Raw genomic sequence first — 22,435 nt, 5'->3', positions numbered from 1 at the left:
GTTGCAAATGCAAAGAAACAGAATTAATTTGAAAAAAAGCTTTCTTTGTCTTCTGTGATAGTAATTTAAGTATATTTGGCTTTTTTAGATGTCAGACAAAACTTGCAGATCTTACATGAGATGTCAGATGTGTTTTCCTCCCCAAAAGAAAGCACTTAAGAATAAATTAATACCAATGTCATTGATTTAAAAAACAAATTGACAGAAAGGTTTACTCTGAATCGTAAGATTATTACGCCTACCCTTTGTATATATCATATTCTAATAGGCAACCCTTTCACTACTGGATTTAGGCTCTCCAAAAACAGTTATCCGCTAAATAGGTCTGAATTATTTATACAGTCTATGGTCTGAATGCAGTTTGGAAGCAAAATGATTGAACATTAATTGACAATAGTGTGCAGACTAACTGTTAGTTGCAGCCCTAAAAGTGTCCTAAGCTGTTAACTTAACATAAAGCATGACGACACATACTGTACAGTCACTTCAGTGATAATAGTGGCAGCTGTTTTCATCGCTCAACAAGTCTATCAGTACATCTCCATGGAGTGGTTATATCTGCTGTTTGGCTGCTGCAGCTTTGGATGGTAAATAGTTTTTGTATATTGCGTTTAGAGTGCACACGGGGTGCTGTCAATAGTACTTCTTTCATTTCACTGCTGTGAAATTAGGCCAGTAAAACACTAGGACAGGCACTTACACTAATTACATTTTACTGTCAGATATGTCCAGGTTCACCTTCAGTCCCCAGAGCGACATGTAAACCTCCTGCATCCAAATCAACTTGGTGTTTGTGTGCAGACAATGGAGAAGGTTTTCTGTAGAAGCATAGTTCAGTATTTGAGTATTTGGATTGTTCCAGTCAGTGCACTTGATCCTTATGGTAATTCAAGCTATCAGTACTAATTGTTTTCCACCCTCAAATGTTGCTAGTACACTTCATTTTTCTGATCAGATTTTGTCCCGATTAACATCACAGAAAATCATTTAGCGCACCGATTGACTTTGTGCCTCTAATGTTCCGGCTGACTTTGGAGAAAAAAGGCGAATGAGAGACAAGGATCTGAACTGGACTGTCGGTATCACTTCCATCTCCAAAAAGTCATTATGGCCTGCCTCGGCCCCCACCCTCGGCTCTCTGGGCTGCTGTGGTCTGCAGAGAGGAAAATTACATTAGAGGGGAAAGGATTTCAATTGTCTTCTCCGGGCTGAGGAGTGTGGATGCCTGGAGGGCCCTAGGAGACCTGTAGTGTTTTTAAAATCAGCTCCATGATGGGATTGTCTCTGGGGACTGAGGACTGGTCTGGACCTTCCTGTCTGCCAAGTCCTGAAGAGTTGATACAGAGATAAATCTGCTGCTTACCTAAAATATCAGATCATCATTTCTGAGACTGGTCTCCACTAAAAACGACCCTACAGGCAGCAAAATACGCCCCATATTTACATTTTTGATATCTGTCCACCAATCATGCATGATCATACATCGGACTTTGGCCCAGGAGAACGGGATTCATGTCCCATGTGAAAACAAAAGTAAACAATGTGATTTAAACATCACTAAATTTATGTGCATCACGTTTTGTGCAACACGTTTTTTACCATAGACTGTAGAAATAATGGACGTAGTCACCATGACGTCACCCATTTGTTTGTGACTGCCCGTTTGAGGCATTGAGTTCAGCGTTACACTCGTCGCCATCTTTTTTCGGAAATGGGGAGAAGACCATATTTGGACCATGGAGGAGTGAGAGGGATATGACGACACTGACTACATGCCTCTCTACACGGGCAACCCGACTGATTGAAGTCGCTGCTAATTCATGTTAGCATTAACTGTAGCATTATGTGGGATGTTAATTTTGGCTAGCAAAAAACAAAAACAAAATGTATGTTTCTTACCTTAGAAAAATGAACAGCTACTCCTTGGAGTGTCTGTTAGTACAACCAAACGCTGAACAAGACATTTTTAATGAACAAAACGTTCAAAAGTTAATTCAGTGGAAATACAGTGAAAGGGTCAAAGTTATGAGACCAAACCGGAAAATGTATTTTTTTTTTTTTTACTTTATTGACACAGTGCCGTGGATACACATTGCTTTTCTTCTCTCCTGATGACGGCTCACCCTGTAAGTCTCATGTCAATAAAAGGTAGCCACGCCCCAAATCATATGATTCTTTATCTTCTATTTTCTTCTAAATAGGGCCATTATTTACACAATAAACATCATATTGTCTTGAAGAAGATCTTTTACTAGCGATTGAGACCATAATGTTTTAAAATGTGACCATAAAAGTTTTCTGAGGTAATAAATCAAGTGAGAAGTTGACTCATTTTGTATTGAAATAAATGGAGCCAAATGCTTCTGCAGCCACCGTCAGTGCCCCCTGCTGGAATTTTCGGAAGAATGCAGTTTTAAGGCACTTCCTGGTTTGCCTCACTGCTCAGAGCCGGAGGTTGCCACTTGGTTTTTACGTAACTATGTCACTTTTGGTAGTCATGTCATCCTCGTAACTACTTCACTCCCGGCACATACATTTATTTTCTGTCTCAACTGTTTTCTTATAACTCCTTATCAGGATTTTTTTCTGCCCTCAAACCTAGATCAGTGGTTTTGTAGCCTAAATTCAATGAAACTGCAGCCCTTTTTTTGACAACAACAGTACGTGTATGTATAATGACATGTGCTCTGTTTTTAGAATGCTCCACTCTGCTCAGCTCATATAGGTAGTTATAGGTGGTGACAGTGATTCTGTCATTTAGGTTGAAGCTCTTGTTGGAATTTCTTCTAAATTCTCAGTTTGCTGCATTTGTCATTTGTGTTTATTCCTTACGTCACCCCTGCAAACAATAACAGTGTGACAATATCAAATTATCTCTCATTTTGTCCTGAACTCCCTCAGTGGCTGCAAAGACGGCAAAGGATGGGAACTTCAGAGCGTGTTGCTACGGCAACCAGGAGCAGTTCTGAGGCTTCCTCTAACAAGTTGCCTGGGAATGCAGTCCTGGCTGTTACATAAGATGTGACTTACTCTCTTTCTCTCTCTCACACACACACACACACACTCACAGGGCTTTTCCTGTGGCAGAATTTCACATTCAGCATGATTTATTCATAGCTGGATAGCTGCGCTGGATTTATGATTCCACCATGTAAATGCAAGCCCATGCAATCTACCACACTTGGCAAGAGTTTGCGTGGGGGCATTGTTGAACTCCAAGTCAATTTCTGTGGCTGTTGTAAATGAAATGGGGGCTTTGAAAAGATTTAGATTGAGGAGATTGTTGCTTGACTAAGAAATGATACAAAGATAGCAAGACAATTTGGCACCGTTGCTACTGTTGTGATGTTCTGTGGGATGGAATTATGATGCACATTTTTTCAGTAAAAACATCAATAATGCAGCCTTTTGTGCCCCAGAATACAAAAGAGGAGCCAAAAAAAGTTGGGAAGCACAAAAGCCTAAAGTGTTGTCATTGTGGGAGGAACAAGGAACGCTGATCCTGACACTTAGTTAAATTTCTCTCCGCCACCTATCGTTCTGTCCCCACTTCTTTGACTGGCACAGCGTGAGGGGAGCTGAGGAGGAGCGCTGAGCGCAGCACAGATAACACACTTCATCATTAGCGGGCTCACGATAAGTATTCAGACATTCAGCGGCTTCTCCTTATCTGGCCACCATAATCTCTCTGCAGCTAAATACTATGGCCGCCTTCAGCTCGCCACTCTGTAGGTGAAATTGGGTGTTAGAGAAGAGAAATTGCCATTTTACGTTAGTAGGGACAGCCTGCCAATAGCCTAATCATTTTTGAAGAGATTAGTACCAAAGCTGATAGACTAGTGTGCAGAACTCTTTAGGGGAGTTTACAGGAATATGCATATCAGCAGCTATAGCTCCTGTTCACTCTGTGTCCATATCATGTTACAGTCACCTGTACCTGTTATCTCCCCAGACTTTCCCAAAAACGTATAGCCACACACAAGCTGTCTTCCCTTAATCATCATTGTTGTTTACAGAATCTCGGTAGACAATACCCACTTACCTTCGCTAGCTTCTCCTTGCTCTAATCTATCCCTCTGTGCACCCAGGCAAACCTCACCCCTGCTGGGAGGAAGATAGTGGGGTGTAGGCTTTGATTGCTGGGGAAGGTGGAGGCTGTGGGGGTCTCTCTTTTTGCCATCTGTCACATCCAAACAGTACTCTAAGGTGTGTAAGCGAAGCCACATGTAGCTTGGTGCAAGAGGAAACACATGAGGCTACAGTTCGACAAGCCAAACATGTTTAAAGGAGCAATATATCATAGATGGCAACATGCTCCCAAACAATATGGGGCACTATTTCACCTTGTACAAGAATTACATCATTTACTACCTTCACTGATACTACTGCTCAAGATCGTGTATTTTAAAAACAAAATATACCTTGTATTGTCCTCAAGAATGTGAAGCAAAATATAGAAAAAATAAAATAAAGACCTAAATCTGAACTGAAATTCTGCTGTTGTGGGGGTCATTACAAGTAAGGTTTTTGTGCAGTCAAATCTCTTTATCACCATGACACAGCTATCCATTTGTTGGTTGGTATTGTAATCCGCATGTCATCCAGCTTGTTGATGAGAGAGCGTTTGTTGGTGAGAAAGACACTGGGTACAGCAGATTTGTTGCCTAGCCTGGATCCCAGCTTGCCTTCATCTCTTCTCACATTACTTCCACTGAACGAGTAATCTCCGCTGGGATGGAACTAGATATTCCAGTGACAGATATAGGTATAGATATAGATATTTCAGTTCAGATATAGGTCTTAATTTTAGGTTTAGGTGTAAAGCTGCTACAGCTTTCTGTGTAGCAATGTCTGCTTCTGCTGCTAACCTGACAGTAGATGGTCAACGCATTTTGCTTTTTTTTTGTATATGGTTGTTTTTCGTACAGGAGTATGAAGCATGCACTCGCTGATCCATCTGTTCAGTGGTAATCTGATTGGGGGACTGCCAGTTGCAGCCTGCATAGTTTTCATTTACATGTTTTGAGCTCATATTGGGGGTTTTTTACAGCAATGTTTCTTTTATTAGCATGAAAACTAATTGTGGTGGTTGCGGTAATCAAATTCAGAGAAGGTGTCTTTATTTCAGTAGTTGCCATTATTTTAGTATGGAAACACACACACACACACACACACACACACAAGCAAAAACAAGCTAAAAATCTGTGCTTCCCCAAAGGTATTTTCTCAGGAAATCGTTGTAGATTTTTGACAGAGTTCCCAGTAAATACTATGATAAGAAACCCTAGTGGATCTTCTTAGGTAAGCACCGGCTTCTTCAAGAGCACTTGACATTTATTTTTATGCAATAAGACATTAAGTCAGATGTCTACCAAAAAAAAAGCAACATGGACTACACTAAATGTGACAGAGCAGTTTCAACTGTCAACTGTGATTAGCATATTTTTATTATGTAAAATGTCTTTTTTTTATACAACACACATGACAAAAGTCATCATAGACCATCCAAAGCAGTGTGTCACTTGGTATTTCACTGCAAAATGTGAAATAGGCGAGTGTGGACTGCTGGTCTTTTTTAAGAGTGTGAATCATTTTTATGGCATAGATTCTGTCACACTGGCTCCTGTCTAAATCATCCCAGCATGAGTTCCCGGTTTGATTTAAGGGCAGTTGTAAGAGCAGGTCCTCCCCCATTGTGTAGCTGCATGAGCAACCACCAGAACATGCATGTCCACATGTGACACATGCAGTGCTGACTCAGCACACAGTAATATAATTGGCTCTTTGTTTTCCATCTCATGTCTCAGCATTAGGCGTCAGTCATAGCTGCAAGTATGAAAGGAACTGTTTTTTTTCCTGCCATTTTAGGCGTCACGCTTGGCCAGATGGTCTATGAGGAAAAATATCAGTGACAAGTGATTGGCTCCCAATCTCCGTGTCAGTCAGAAACAGCTCAGTTAGTTGAGTATTGCATTAGCAATTAAAATGCTGTGGGTTCAGTTTCAGCTCAATATCCACACTTGGAATGTGTGCATGAATCGTCCTGTGCTGTCACTTGGATGGACAAGTGAGCAGGATATCTGCCAAAGCTGTAAGCTGGGGCCTTATTTTGATCGGAGCTGCTATGGTGGATATCATGAGACTTGCAATGCTGACAGATTTACTGCTTTCCCTCTTTGTCCGTTGCCTCCTTCTCCAATCTAATAGCTCAGACCATTGCTGATTTGCCCCGAGGGTTGAGGACACTATTCCCCCTCCTTTGATTTTCTAAAGAAAGGCCAGAATTCTGGGGAGACTGCATTTAACCTTTGGGAGATGGATAAGAAAGCTGCTCTATCGATTTGTTTGGCTCAGAAAATAAGGGGTGTGACTTTCCTCTGGCCAGTTGGAAGGGATACTGCGGGAATAGCTAGACAAGGCTGTCTTTGGAGATATGTTCTAAACCATTTTGGTCACTGCGACCAAATACTATACATAACATTTTCCCTGTCTTTGACATTTGTTGCACAGCAGAGAATTTTCACTGGTTTAAAAGCATGTAGGACTGGAAAGAACTGTGCAGATGTGTTCAAGTTGTTTGGGTCTTTTTCAAATTTCAGAGAAAAGCTGCAGTAGATGTGCTCTACAGGCAGCAAAAATACCACCAAGTTAAAGCCCCTCCTTTTTGTTTTTCTTATATTTACACTTTCCATTCTCTTAGGTCCACGAGACTCCTCATTTGAGTTGGGAGGCTCAAACACGTGTGGCTGAATCTCTCCAATGTTTCCTCAAATGGAAAAAAATCGACCAGATGTTGACACTACATCTGCAGTCTGTAGGTTGTGAGTTGTAGCCATTTTGCACTGCTCTTTCACTGGTTAACTTAGCATGAGCTGCGGTAGTGGGTAGTGCAAAGGCCAGATCGAGAATTTCTAAATCAGGGAGAAATAGTAGCCCCTTCTAAGTTGTTTTTTTTTTTGTATTCTTTTGATGTGTGAAAACCTTGTTAGACTAAATATTAATCGCAGAAGGGTATTTTAACATACTTTAAAAGGGGGATTTTGAAGAATTGAAGCAGTTTGGGGTGATGCCATACGACTCAGAAATGACAGATTCTATCTCTGATGCAAAACATTAAAGGCTGTTATAACAAGTCTCTCATGTGTTGCCTCAACATTTGGACTCTTCCTCTCAGTCGCCTTAATCTTAATCCTCTCTTAAATAGTGCGGCGGCTAGCCGCCATGCTAACCACTGCCAAGTCTGAAGGTCGCATGCCTTTGATCTCTCAGTCTAGTCCAGCTCTTTATTATCTTTTAACTTTGTTTTCAACTCCAGTTAAGGCCTGAGCCAGTGGAAGAGTGGGAGCTGTCAGTGATACTCAGTGCAGATATAATGCTATTTAAATGCTAATGTGTTAAGAGGAGCAAAACGACCTTTACTCACACTCTGCACGCGGGTGGAGCAGCAGCACAAAACAGAAGCCCTTAATAAATGAGCCTCTTCCTCTGACTGCGCTTCCCTTCCCTCCGCACATCGTGTCAGATATAAGGTGTGTTTATCACCATCGAGCCCCGAGGGCTTTGACAACGTTATAGTTCTGGATGTTGGTTCAGGTGTTAACAGACATGATTGGATGATTGCAGAATGAGCAAAGTGTCAAAGCAACTCTACGTAGAATTTAGTTTATATATATATATATATATATATATATATATAAACTAGTCGATATCTTTGCTAACACTGCCAAAAATCAAGCAAGTACAACAACACAAGACATAGCAAGCCAGCTAATATTACTTACTAGTCCAACAACAAGAAGACTAGCTCAGTTTACAGTCTTGCAGACTTTAGTGGTCCAAAGCTCTTGTGCTAGTGGTGTAAACACCAACAATCCCCCATTGTTAGGAAACAAGCTGACAGCACCTGCAGTTGGCACTTTACTTTAGGAAAAAATAAAACTTTATGTCCATTAGAATACGCTGAGAGTTGAGGCAGAGCAGCAGAAGGAGGACATCAGAGGGAAATCCAGAAAACTCCAGAAAATCCAATTTCACCAATATCACTCACATAGCTGTTGGTGTGTTAGTCCCATAAAGCCACTTCTTTCACTTCTCAGGTTACATAGCACAGGAGCATGCTTCGGAGTACAAAGTGGGAATGACAGTGGAACCATTCACCCTTTACAAGTTAGTGTGGTATCAAAATTATTTTGAAGCCGTTATTTTTAGGTGAAATAATTGCATAATGTTGCTTTAAGTTGTCCATATTTTTTTTGGGTGAGAAGTCTGCTTATCACAGGAAGGCTTCTTGTCTCTGCACTGAAAAACTGGTGAATTTTTGTTGCCTTCAATGTCAAGAAAACATTAAGGATACCGCCTTTGCCTTTCTTAAAAATATAATTTCAGACATTTTTATTCATCCTCATCTGCATAATCATAATCATTACCACCTCAACATTTAAAAGCATAACGGCCCCACATCTAAAAAAAAAAAAACGTTGTCTTCCTGCTATATATTGTGCTGAAAATTAATTGCCATCCAGTTTCTGAATTCCCCCTCCATCCTAGCAGTCCATCTAGGCAGTTGGCACCCTTGCCAGGAAGCCGATAATTTGATGGCAGGTGCTGGTATCAGTGTAAAAACAACAAGCCCTCTGCCTGTCCACAGATGTCACAGATACTTGTCTCCCTGTTTGCAGAGCACTTGCCAGAAGGATGCACACTCACCAAGAGAGCTGCTTTCCTTCAAGCCTCCTTGTGCACATATTAAATAACCTTTGAAATCTTTTTTAGGACTTACTCCTTGAATCGTGTGTCTACTTTTTCTTTCCTTTAGCAAAACTTAAATTCTGTATCAGCAGAGGAAGAAGTGGAAAAAAGGGAGAAAGAGATATGGAGTGCGGATGAGTCTGTCATCTGTCGTATAATCCCAGGAAATGCCACAACTCTGCCGGTAGATAATTTATTCAGTGCAACTCCCCGAGATACCTCAAGGAATAGTCAGCCGTCAGAGAAAGGCCTTGGAGTGAGACAGTGACATAACTTCAGACAGAAATGTAGCATCACATCAATCAATAATGCACCATCATCCTTCTGCTGCAAGTTCACCTGATTTAGTCCGTTGTATTCCATAGTAATGTTTTTGATCGGCACCTTAAGCCTTGTGATCTGCAGCCTTACAAAAACAATCCCTCCAGAGGAAAAATGTCCTATCCTCCCCCCCATGCATGCTTAGAGTAGCCTGGATTAATTTTACATCAGGCTGCCAACTTAGACATCCTCATGCAAGACTGGTAAACAACGAGAATTTGTTTTCATCTCGACAGATGGAGGATGTCGGCAACAGAAGAGCAAGGCTGCACCTCCGGGGTTGAGATCTTAGACCTCATTAAAAATACGTTTGAATGGAATAAATTTGATCCAATTTGAAAGATGAAAAGGGAACATCCACCCTTAGTCACAATGCACTAACAGCACAGTAAGTCATTCTCATCATCTTGTTTTTTTTTCTTTTCTTGGATTTGTGAGACTTTCTCAGAGCTATTGACAAAATAATCAAGAGGAAAATCCCCAATATACCCAGTGACAAACATCCTGAGGGCGCAGTGACAGAGAAACACTGCCTGGTGTGTAACTTGTGTAAGCGAAACTTTTACAGTTGTATTCAAATGTTGAAACATCCAATAAACAAAATCTGTTTTAATTAATTACTGAATAGTTGCTGAGGTTTGGAGATATAGAGACACAATACGTATTTGTCAATCATCATTTGGGTCTTGTAGCTATGGCAGCATTGTGTGATATTTTGCATTGATGTGGTGAAGTAATTTAATTTGTTAGGTCTTTTAAATGTCTTACATATATCAATACTTCAAAAGTTTTTATTCATATCTCCTGATAGAGCCATTTTCCTTTCATTACAGTTCAGTCCAATGCCTGAAGTCTTTAACATTCAACACACTGTCCATTGTGCATCAGCTAAAGGAAAATGAAATGAAGCCCCCTTAATGACTGGTCATTCTTGGTCAGGTTAATTAAAAAAACTGACTTAATTTTCCTCATTTCACTTTTTTTCTTTATTAAATGGCAAAAAATGTTTAAAGGGGAACTCCACTATTTTAACACCACAAAGTCTGTTTAAAAGACTTGAAGAGTACTACTTCATATGTGAACGAAGAGTTGTATTAAGCCTTTTGTTTGTCCAGAGGGAGGTGAATGACATTTGATAAATTGCCTTTAGTGATGTCACCTGATTCAACATTGGTTGGGGCTTATGACTGCCGGTTCTAAAATGAGAAAATCTAAAGGTGTAAATTTAGAAGTGTGCTTATCGGTCCTCTGCAGCCCGCTCCTCATCTCTGGCTAGTGTTAGTTTGCCTAATGTTCGTTGATGTGAGCTTAAAATGTATACACATACTGACTAACTTTTGGCTAATGCTACTTCTATTGCCAGATCTCGTGAAAGAGTATTGCTGAGACAGCAGCTGTGTTTTCATCAACAAATTTCGATGCACATTTTGAAGATTTGCATGAGATTTGCGTGAGAGCAAAAATTCAGACGTGGTCTGATGTATCGAACACGATGAGCTGACATGAAAGAACAGATGCCCAATTGAGTCCAATTCCTAAAGACATATTTTCTCTCATGGGTGTCAGATTAGCAAACTTTTATTTATAATTTTTCTCTCTCTTGCTCAATCGCTTCTTCTTCTGCTGTTTTCTTTCTCACATAATCTCTTCTTCTGCTGTTTTCTGTCTCACATAATCTCTTCTTCTTCTACTGTTTACTGATGGATTAGCCTACAGAATTACATTACACTGCCATTTTCTGGTTAAAGTGTATTTATGCAGCTTGGTTTATTTGATCCAAACCAGTTGATGAAAATGTCCCTAATTTGCATTTTCTTTCATGCGAAATTTCAAAATTTCGCTTCAAAATTTGATTTGACTGCACACAAGGCTAGACACAGACAAATCACGAGAAAATTAACTTCAAGACCTGTCTGAAAAAAGGTGGCTTGTGAAAAATGGGTCCAATATTTGCTTTAATGGCATTGGGCCGAAAGAGTCGGAATGCTAAATGGAAAATGGTAACTGGACTGTATTTGTAGAGCGCCTTTACTCTAAAAGCCAGCATTCACACAACCATTCATACACTGGTGGCCAAGGCCACCTTGCAAGGTGCCACCTGCTGATCAGTAAGTTAAGCATTCAGACTCATTCACACACTGATAGTACAGGTGCAATTAGGGGTTCAGTATCTTACCTAAGGATACTTCAACATATTGACTGCCATGGCCAGGCCAGTGGCAAAACTCATATGACAGATACAGGCAATGACTCATAGGTTTGCCGTCTTCTTTCTGAACTGACTCTGCCCAAATCTCTGGTTGAACTGTTGGCAGTCAAGTTGCAAAGTTGCATTGTGAGTACACAAAAGACCTAAAAAAAAAAAAAAAAAAGGGTGCATGGAATACAAAAGTTGATCTCTGGTTCTGCTGCATTGATTTTGGTCCTTTAAAAAAACTGTCCATCATATCCATATTGAGGCATGATGGTTGTAGAAAACACTTTTAACAGGAGACAGCTGTTCAATGCAAACTGAATTTTTTGGGAAAAACAGATGTGTTGTCCTCATCGGTGCAGATATGAACTAATGTTTTCGCTTATTGGTATTTAGGAAAGAATGAAAAACAGACAGGAAGCAGCAGTTGTGTTAAGACATAATGTGGCTTTGATTCTGAGGAATAGCAGCACTAAGAATACTCATGCTTTTGGCACTCATCAATATTTTTTAAATATTGTTCATTAGACAACCTGAATACCTAAGTTAAGGTGCTTTTTCCCCATAACTGCCAGTTTCCCCACAGCCCATTTAGTTTAGCGTATTTATGTCAATATGTCAGAATTAACTTCAAAAGATTTTAAGAATTTATTTTTTGTCAGTACATTGATGTACTTAAAAAGTGCTACAATTTGGCCTAAAACTCCCATCCTCTCTCTCTCTCTCTCTCTCTCTCTCCTACCTCAGTCGCTCATAAAAACTTAATTTTATGAGGTTACAGTGAGAGTGAAAGTGCATGGGTTAATGAGGCGTATTATTGGCAGCCAAGTGCGCTTATATATGGTTATTCTTTGTTTGTTTGTTTGTTTGATTGTTTCCCATTTCACAAGACAGTATTGAGATAAATTTCAAATATGACCCGGTTTACGAATATTGTCGGAATACAACAATATTCAGTTTTTCATGGAGAAACAGGTAATGGGAAAGACAAAAACAGATGAAAGATAGAAAAGCTTAATATAAATACAATTCTGCCCTTTTTTAGAATTACTTTATTTATTCAAGTGTTCCTATGAGGGTCTTTAGATTGTTATTGGAAGCTGTTCTATTGTTTCATCTGTTTGTTGCAGATGATCAAAATTGTTATTTACAGGGTCATTCATGACATAAAGCATGCTTACGGTCCCAAGTGGAATTCAAACCCCCATCGTCCTGACATGATTCAAAGGGAGGACATTGTAATTACAGTGACAGCATAGGGTGGTGAGGCATAAAGATAAAGTAAACCTATCGTCTGATTAAGTTTAATACATTGGAATAGAGTGCTGGGACTTCTGCCCTTGGTGACCGATCACACAGAATTGGGTTTTAATCTAAGACTACATGGCCAACAAAGAGAAAAGGAGGGAGGGCACATTTGATGATCGTCTCCCAAGGACGCCTATCCGGCCGTACACCTCACAGCGCTCTCCTCAGGGTTTTGACGGATGACACCAGCTCCACAGAGTGATAGGCTATTATTTCACTTTGCATTGGATAAATGGCGGTGCGGGCTCCTACCTGTCGCCTGCCTTTCCTTCGTTCTCTCTTTTTTCCCTGTCTCTCCAGCAGTATGCCGTCACAGGCCAGAACAGAAGATAAAATATAGGATAGATTTTTGTCCCTGCAATCTGTTGATTTCACTTTCACATTTCGGATGTGCTACTTTCTTAGTTTCTCGTGTCCTTTGTAGTTGAAGTGGATGTGAAGAGTGAGGGTATGGTGGATAATGACCAACCTGTCCAGGGACTTGTCATTTGGTACTAGGCTCTTCCCCCCTCGTCATTAAATGTGAGATGCATTTCTTTTTCGGGAAAAGTGCTTTTTTTAACCCAGGTTGTTATCTATATTCTCTCTCTCTCTTTCAGACCAGCAGTATTCATGGTCGCCCTCGCAGTATTTCGATGAGGACAGCTACTCCCCTCCACCCAGGAACATGAAGGGTCTCTCTGGCGGCCGCCCTACCCAGCTCCAGCTTACCTCCCCCACCTCCGCCCACACCTGTGGCCTCGCTGAATGCGACCATTCCCTAGACCATCAATTCCACCATGGTAATTCACGGCCCCCTTCCTACCTCCTCAGCCCCACAGAGAGCTGCCCCCTTGAGAGTCACCACCGCTGTTCCCCGCGGAGCTCCATCCACTCCGAGTGTATGGTGATACCGGTGTCCATGTCGACGACCGACCACTCCATCTCTAGTAGCACTTTCCCTCGCATGCACTATGGCAGCGCTTCGCGGGACAGCGGTGGCAACACTTCTGGCGGCAGGGACTCCCGAGATGACGGTGGCTCATCCTCGCACGGTGGCAGCGGCAAAATGAACCGTATCCCAGCAAACCTCCTGGACCAATTTGAGAAGCAGATGCCGCTGCATCGGGACGGCTTCCACACGCTGCAATACCAACGCACCTCCACCACAACCACGACCACAGAGCAGCGCAACGAAAGCCCCGGGCGAATACGCCACTTAGTCCACTCTGTACAGAAGCTATTCACAAAGTCGCACTCTCTAGAAGGTTCCTCCAAGATGAACGGTACCAAAAGCGACTCACACCGGGACAGCTCACACCACCACCATCACCACCACCAAGGCCACCACAAACACAGCAAACGCAGCAAGAGCAAAGAACGTAAATCTGAAGGCAGCGGGAAGCAACGCTCTGGAGGTTGGTGGAGTTCGGATGACAACCTGGACAGTGATAGCACGTACAGAACACCCAGCGTCATGTCACGGCATCCTGTGGACCACATCAGCCACTGCTACCCTGACTCGATGCACGGCCACCTAGCTGGAGACCTGTCGCTAAAGACCTCCAAGAGTAACAATGATGTTAAGTGTTCAGCCTGTGAGAGCATAAGCATGGCGCCAGAGGGAAAGTTCATGAAGAGGAGCTCCTGGTCTACGCTGACGGTCAGCCAAGCCAAGGAGGCCTACAGGAAGTCCTCACTCAACCTGGAGAAGCCCATGACACCCACTGACCTCAAGCCCAACCTCAGGCCCTGCCACTATCTACAGGTGAGTTAAGCTCATTTTATTTATTTATTTATGTGCCAGTAGTGCACATTCACACACAGATAAACAGATTTAGTTGTGAAGTGAAGCCAATGTGGAAGTACCTTAAACCTGCATTATTTCTGATGGTCACCAGGGGGCAACTACACTGGTTGCAAAAATAAGTCATATTGTATGAATTATATGAGAAAAAGACTCTACTTCTTACTTGATTTATTACCTCCAAGTTTATGGTCTCAAACATTAGTTTCAAGTCTTCTCTAATACAGCATGATGTTCATTTTGGAATTTTTTGTCTGATTTAGAGTCAAATACACGATTAAGATTTACGGGGTGGCCACTTTGTGATTGACAAGTCACTACCATGGTCCACTGTGTGTTTTTGTCTTGTACAGAAATCAGTTGAACCAAAAGACACTAGGAGACGGCTGTTCATTTTGAATTACGGGTGCTTCGTTGACTTAGCTAGCTAGCAAGGGCTAGCATTAGCTGATAAGCGCCCTCCTCCTGGGCTTCAATCTCTCGTCCAAATATGGTCACTTCTGGTACCAAAATACCAAGACAACCAAACTTGAGGCTTCAAACTTGTAGTCCAAAAAACAATGGATGGTGTCACAGTAGCCTGACTCACTGGATATATAGACGGTTGGTATAAGTCTGCTGTCAGTCGTGTCTCTCACTCAGTATTCTCCCTCCTCCTCCGCTATCTCTGCTATGTATACAGAGGCGGTGTTGCTGCACCCTGGGCTTAGTGATTCGCCAGAGACGATGTGATTGGTTTAAAGGAGTACAAACAAGCAGAGGCCTTTTTTTTTTTTTACCATATAGCAGAATGATAATGGGTGCAGATAGACCATCCTCCAGCACTGACACAGGGATGTGGAGATAGCTTAGTGAGACTAATGTTAGGCTGACTACGTCCACTTCTGTGATACAGTCTGTGATCCATTGATGGCTAAATGATGGGTATATGGAGTGTTTTTGTGAAAGGAGAAGATTTTGATTTGATAGCAACAAGCAACTGTAGAGATGATAAAAACATTCATTTTATCTCTCAGTCACTAAAGTGATTGAGCGTCCATTCACCATAATGTAAAATTCATAAGAACCTGAGGCAGCACAGCACAGAGAAAAACATCAGTCCCAAAACTTAAGACTGTATTGTGCGACACAAAGCAATCTTTCTCTACGGGCGTCTGCGGTGAATAGACAAGTTGCTCATCTCAGCTGGATTCCCAATTGATCTAAAAGACAGTGTTTTGTTCGTGGCTGCCCTGGATATTACAATGTGAACCTGTCCTATGGCTCAGCATGTGGCTTGCAGCAGAAGAGACTAGCACAGCAGGACAAATCAATTAACTCCATAAATGATCTGCGCTGGAGGGGAAGAGTCAGCAATGTGAGAATAAAAGACCAGAGATCAATGCTGATTTTTACCGTGTTGTTTCTTCGATTTTGAATAGATTTCAGCCCTGAGAAAAAGGTTAGCATTTAGCTTAGGCCCATGATTGGCTCTTCAGGAGACCCCATAGCACCGCGGAGATCAATTCAGAGTGAGTCAGCACTTTACAAAGAAGCGTCTCACAGCTTTTAAATACATGCCGAAGGGTATATGAAAGAGGAAAATGAAAAGAAAGCATGCTTATAAATCCCCAAATTGCAAAAGCAGTGGAAAATAGATTCTGTAACAACGCTGCTCAATATACAACAATGATATCTGATAGCATCATGTAAGTACTGCTTGAAGCCAAAATAAAGTGAACACTTCAGCACATTGGGAGAGACGACGAGGAGACTCGGAGCTCCGAGCAGGGAGTGCGTTCTATGGATTAGACACCGGTGTAAACGGAAAGCCAATACATTACTCAAATCAGCCAATGGAGCCAAAGAAACCACTCAATCTAAGCTTACGTCAACAGAAAATGTTTTAGAGGACTATTTTTGACTAGAGTATTTTTAAACATAACTGATGATCATTTTGAACCGGACAGGCAGTGCACTCATGCACTTTTACAATCCCACTAAGTGCAGTAATCTCTCATTGAGAGAGTTGCAGTGTTTTGTGCACCCCTTCCTTACTTTCATTTGGTCATTCAGCTGAGGTAGTGTCCGAGTCGTGGCACTATAAACACTTCTAAAAATATCCTCCTCTCCTCCTTCCTGCCGCAGGGCTATATTTAGCCCGGTGTTATCAATCCAATCCATGCAGGGGTGACACATCTTCCCTCCCTAGAGGAGAATCAATGCCCTCTCAGTGAGCTGTTTCGAAGTAGAGAGGGAGAGAAAGTTGAAGATACAACCACCGAGGTCTGAGATACTCCACGAAGCAGAGGGGAATAAACAGCAAAAGAGATGGCTGTTTTCTGCTCCCCATTGCTACTGTTGTTGCTCATCACCAGGAGCAGCCTAGCAGGAGATAGAGCCAATAGTTAAGAATGATACTTTGCACACACCAAGGGGTCACATTGAGAAGTTTTCACTTCCTGCTGCTGCCGAATTGGGATTACCCACAACTGTCAGCACTGTAACAACATAAACTGTATCCTGGGAGAGTGTGAATTTCTGTCCATGTGTGGGTGTGGGTGTGTGTGTCTGTTTCTGTTTCTGTGTGAGGGTGTTTTTTTCTATTTATCGCATGCCAGATGGTTTGATGATTTGCTAGTCACCTTCTTTGCGTCCTTGGTTGATGACGGAGGAAATGAAAAACTTCTGAAGTGTTGTAAAAGTATGAGACGGCTAACAGAAAGATATGCAGGACTTGTCTCGCTGAGGTACTCGTATGTTAATCAGTGTGCATGCAGCAGGTGTGTGTGTGTGTGTGTGTGTGTGTGTGTGGTAGCGCATGTGTATGTATGAGAGATCGATTAACTGGACATTGGGTAAGACAGAGATAGATTGATATTGGCTGCTCTTTCTCTGAAATGACAAATGTTGCGGGATTAGACCTGGCATTAGCCATCGCTCTCTGTCTCTGGCTAAGTCATTTCACAAATTAGCCCCAATTAGCCCTCCCCAACCACACACACACACACACACAAACACCGTGTTCAGGATATTCATGGGTTTGACTATGAGTTTGATGTTAATGAAAGGAGGTGACTGTGAAAAAAAACATTCATCTGCTGTTGGCAACAGACTCCCCCGGATGAATTTCAAATTTAGCATTTTGTGCCTATAGGTGTGTGAGACGCCAGTCCCTCCCTTGTTCGCTCTCATAAACACTCTCCAAATTAGATATGCAAATACACCTTGTGTCACAGTCAGGTTTTTTTTGTTTAGACCTAACGACTATCTGACATTATCATCTTTTGTTGCATGTATGAGTTTATGCAACATGTTTGCGGCTATTGTGTATGTAGTTTGCATGTTCTCTCCGGGTCCTCTGGCTTCCTCCCAAAGTCCAAAGACATGCAGCTTGGGTTTAGTTGGTGAGTCTAAAATTGCCCGTAGGTGTGAATAAGAGTGTGAATGGTTGTCTGTCTCTATGTGTCAGCACTGTGATAGTCTGGCGACCTGTCCAGGGTGTACCCCGCCTCTCACAAATGTCAGTGATCCGAGTTTGGATAAGTGGTTAAGGTCAATAGATGAATAAGGAATATCTATATTTTCCCTCCGGTTATCAGTTATCTCTGGGGGTTTGTTTACTGAATTTAGGGTTACGTTTCCTGTTTTAATTTTTAGTTTCACTCAACTCTCCTTTCACTGCTTCACATCATGCCTTTGTGTGTTTTCCCCCCTTTTTTTAATTGTCTGCCCCACCCTCATTAGTTTTGCTTGACATGAAACGTAACCAAAAAAACATGTCTGGCTCTGACAAACTCATCTTTATTTGGCAAGTGTGCACACAATTGAAATCTCTGTAATACTTGGACTGCAGCAACATCTGTAATCCATGCCTCCCCCACCTTCATTGCACCCAGCCCCTAAACTTCACCAACGTCCACACACCCCCTTATTGGACATCAGTTGCTGACTAGACGCTGCAGCTGGTCACACTGATCTGATACATTACAACATTTCTGCAGTTTCATACCGAAGTGGAGACATATTAAACTGTAGAACTACAAAAGTTGCCTTTTCATGATCTACTATTTACACCATTAACTTGTATTACGGTTACAATTAAAGTCAGAGAGAGTAGGATTGTCTGTTTCTCAGCAAGAAGCACATCAATTATCATTTCTATTCAGTCATCTGTGAAGCTGATCATTTCTGAAAGTGTAGTTTAATATGAGTCACATAATTTCAAATTTCCCTGAAAGATTCAGCCTAATATAATGTATAATTTCAAGTCTTCAAAAGACATTTTAATCATATTCTGAGTCATTCAATTATGAATCCACAATCATAATATCAATAGATTCAGATGAAAACAATTCATAATAAATATATAAAATAAACCTGTAGCAGGTTGTTATTCATGTGCAGGTGTCTTTTAAATAGGTTGCATCCATCAAAACTCTCTACAAACTTACTTCAGATTCACCATGTAAGTTTGTCTTTGCATCCTGTGTGTAGTGTTCAGCCTTTTTTTCCTGGTGTGAATTTATTCCAAGTGGTTTGTTTTCCTAGTTTAGTCACCAACCTTGTTGACCTTCCTATTTCCTTAGTGCCATTACCTGCCTGCTCCTGGACTCTTCAGCTTCTAACCAATTTTTCTGCAATATATCACTGAATTTCCTTGCTGCCTCTTTTTCTGCATTTTGGTCCAACTCCTAAGACCGTGATACTTGGACCTGTAATCCATGCCTCCTCCACCTTCCTTGAACCCAGCCTGTAACTTCACAGCACAATAACTCCGCCTTACTGACAACTCTCAGCCCTGATCAAGTCAGCTGCTCCAGCAACCACTACACTGTTCTCTCCCTGCATACAGTACTGTAGTACAAAGGGAGGATTAGTCTTTGATAGTTTTGCTGATAGGGCATTGCGGAGGGATTTAATAAGCCAATTAATTGCCATGTTGGCTTGCCAAAGGTGGAGCTTGAGAGGCAGAAAGGCTGCTGATTAAATTACAAAAGGGAAGTGCAAAGCAGCAGAAACAAAACTGGCACTGTGACTGAAAGCTACAGTAACACCACCTACACACAAAGGGGTTCCCTTAACTTTTTATTAATGGGTTCCCAGATAGCTATCAGGCCATGAACCACTACTTAGTAAGATTTTGTCCCAGGAATCCCAGGGTCAGAGAGCAGTTCGTAGCTAAATGTTACTCCTCTCTTTTGCCTGAGGCGACAGAGTGGCATTGTGGTTACCACCATGTCAGTGAGCATCTGCTTATATTTGTGTTTTATAATCTCAAACTAGGCTTTAACCATGTACTTATCAATTTTTCAGCACATTCTTGCTACGGCTCTCCCAAGCCAAATCAATAATAATGGCCAACTATGATAGCATCCTAATTTTCTAAAGGTTTAATAGTAATATTTGCTGCTTAAGTAGCAAGAATTTTTCAGTCTATTGGAGTCTTTTGACATAACAATTCATGTGGTTTGTTTCCCGGTCCAGGGCATACCTTGTTGTGTCTCATGGTTGGAGAACATGAAGGTGTTAGGGGATCCCTGGTCATTTTTGCAGTGGCCCTGATTTGTTTTTCTGCTTTTCAAAGTGTTCTCTTCCATCTGTTATATCTGTTTACAGTGTACCGTATGATGAAAAATTCAAAAAAGCTTTCACCACTCTCCCACGGGTACCCATTTCCGGGAAAAAGTCCATGATAAACTAACTGCACGGTATCTTCTCAGCAGCAGCCAGCAGACAGACAAAGCCACAGTAGCTGGTGAAGCTCAGGAGCCAGATTCCCTTTTTCAGGAGTTGGTTGAGAATAGATCATATTGCTTATTAGATTTAAACAAAAAACAAGTTAAAGTAAGAATTTTGAAGTTTTTCATCGAAATAAATGTCTGTTGAGTCACCATCACTGAATGAGGTAACATAATGGTGATGTAACCCACTCATAAAAGCCCAGTGAGGGCAGACAGAGCTAATGCAACAATCTCAGTCTTACTCACTTATGTGTGAAGCAGTGAATAGTTTTTTAATACGGCCTCGGCTAGCATTGCATACATAGATGACACTGTTTGGGTCTCTGGGAAGTGAAATCCAAAAGAACACTTGCAATTACTGCATATGGGTGCCACCAAATACACGGTTTCCCATAAAGTTGGAATAATTTTGTTTTCGGTTTCATTTTCATAGTGATATGTTTGGAAGAGATTGAAGATCTACACTTAATCTGTCAAGAATAAATCACATTGTCACAATCATTTCATGGAAAAGTTAAAAACTATTTTATTTCAATTTTATGGGCAACCGTGTAAAACCAAACAAAGATCTTTGAAATTGTAACTTTAACCGATAAATGGGTTGAGAACCATCATTTTTTTTTTAAATTGTGTATGGGTGAGTTATGTAATCTGAGGGTGCAGATGAGGACGATTGGATGCAGTTGGATGCATGCTTGTCAGGAAAACATTGTAGAAAACACAATGGAAATATGTCATTAATGTTAATTATCACATATTAATTTGAAGAAGGCTACAATCAATTACACTGGCTTTGTCATTTGGTAATTAATGGGTAAAAATGTGATATTAAGCGACAGGGAAATAGCATGACTTGAGGATATTTTTTAATGTTGAAGTTACATATTAGACTTAGAAATTAACCTAATTGGCCTTTCCAATTAGTACTTTCCTTCCAGCTTCTCCATGCGGGAACTCCTTGCACTGCCAGACCACTGGGAGATCTGTTCCCAGTTGGTCAGCCCCAGGCTCTCCTCCCAGTCAGTAGTGGTGGGGACCTCTCCTTTCGAGGGAAACCAAAAGGTGTCTTTAATACCAAGATCCTTCTGAACTAATGAGCTTCTCACACACAAGGTTCTGATGCAAAAAGTAATCTGCTAAACCAATTAAATAACATAATATTGGTTGGAAGGAAAAAGATCATAAGTATCCGTAATGTGTGAATGGGTTAAAATGTGGCGTTGCAACTGTTTATGATGCAGCAAACCAAGGCAGAGTAGGGTCATCCCAGCATTAGCACCATATCCCTTTACTTCCTTTAAAATCTGTCCAGTAATGTGTTCATTTTAGAAAATTGTTCCTTTTGTGCGATGTACTTGTAGGTTTCTTAATTTTTCTTCCCTGAAAGGTTTTTTTTTCTTACCTTTTTCCTTGGCCTCTTGAAAGGTGAATGGCTTTATGTGTTTTGATTGAATTAGTTTGTCCTGACCTATCCTATCCTATATGTTTTTGTAACTTTTTATATTGTGCTATAATACAAGTGGAATGAATCTGCCAATATCTATATCTGATCCTATGTTTCCTAGTTTGAGTTTTGTGAAAGTGAGGGTGATGGAGAAAATTTCAGGTCAAGCTAAAGCCTCTTCAAACACAATAACTCATGGCCACAAGGACTTCTGTTGTATTCAGAGTGAAGAAACTCATTACATACATCATACATTTGCTGCAACTGATCAGTGTACCGACACTTCAGTGAAGCTGTGAATTCAAATGTTAGCATGCTAACACAATGGTAAACACATGATATAGTATCCTTTCCAGATATTAGCATGCTAGCATTTAGGGCATGTTAATATGCTTAAATCAACATTTAGCTCAAAGTGCTGCAGTCCCCATGTATGTGCTTCACATGCTACTAGCATGACTGGAGACTTTATATGTTAGTTCAGACCGTTCTTGTTCACAGGTCATGGAATACAGACGTTTTGTCACACACCTCTGCATCTGATACCAGTTCTGTATGAGACTTCATCTTAGTCCAGTGTAAAAAGCAAGTGCTACCAAAGTCGGGTGACATAGTATGAAGAGTGAGAAAGTCCACGGAAGTAGGAAAACAGAGGAGTGTACCTTTGTTCCCAAGTTCCTATGTTGTTGTATATTCTGGTACATTAACCTTTCTAACTTTGACTGGTTTAAAGTTAAACTATTAATAAATATTATACAGTTAACCCCAGCCTCTTCACTAATCTTAACCTGTTTGAAGATGGCAATAGTTTAGTGATTGGGGCTCTTTCTCGTTTAGGGCTGTTTCCACTACCGGGCAATAGAAACGCCCCTAATTTGAATACGAGCAGTCTTTTGTCGGGACTTTTTTCG

At 41.2% G+C, this 22,435-nt stretch overlaps 1 protein-coding gene across 1 annotated transcript in view; it reads left to right on the top strand.

Annotated features, from left to right (window-relative positions):
* The window catches only part of dlgap2a (discs, large (Drosophila) homolog-associated protein 2a), a 151,285-nt gene that overhangs the window by 68,396 nt on the left and 60,454 nt on the right, over nt 1–22,435 (top strand). Inside the window, exons 3-4 of the mRNA XM_059352644.1 lie at nt 13,171–13,537; nt 13,571–14,318. Coding sequence (XP_059208627.1) covers nt 13,239–13,537; nt 13,571–14,318 — 1,047 coding nt within the window. The 5' untranslated portion in view covers nt 13,171–13,238. The remainder of the gene's footprint in view (nt 1–13,170; nt 13,538–13,570; nt 14,319–22,435) is intronic.

This window comes from Centropristis striata, chromosome 16 (genome assembly GCF_030273125.1).
Source record: "Centropristis striata isolate RG_2023a ecotype Rhode Island chromosome 16, C.striata_1.0, whole genome shotgun sequence".
Taxonomy (NCBI): domain Eukaryota; kingdom Metazoa; phylum Chordata; class Actinopteri; order Perciformes; family Serranidae; genus Centropristis; species Centropristis striata.
Note: the sequence above shows the minus strand (reverse complement) of the source record. Positions and strands in the feature narration are given on the sequence as shown.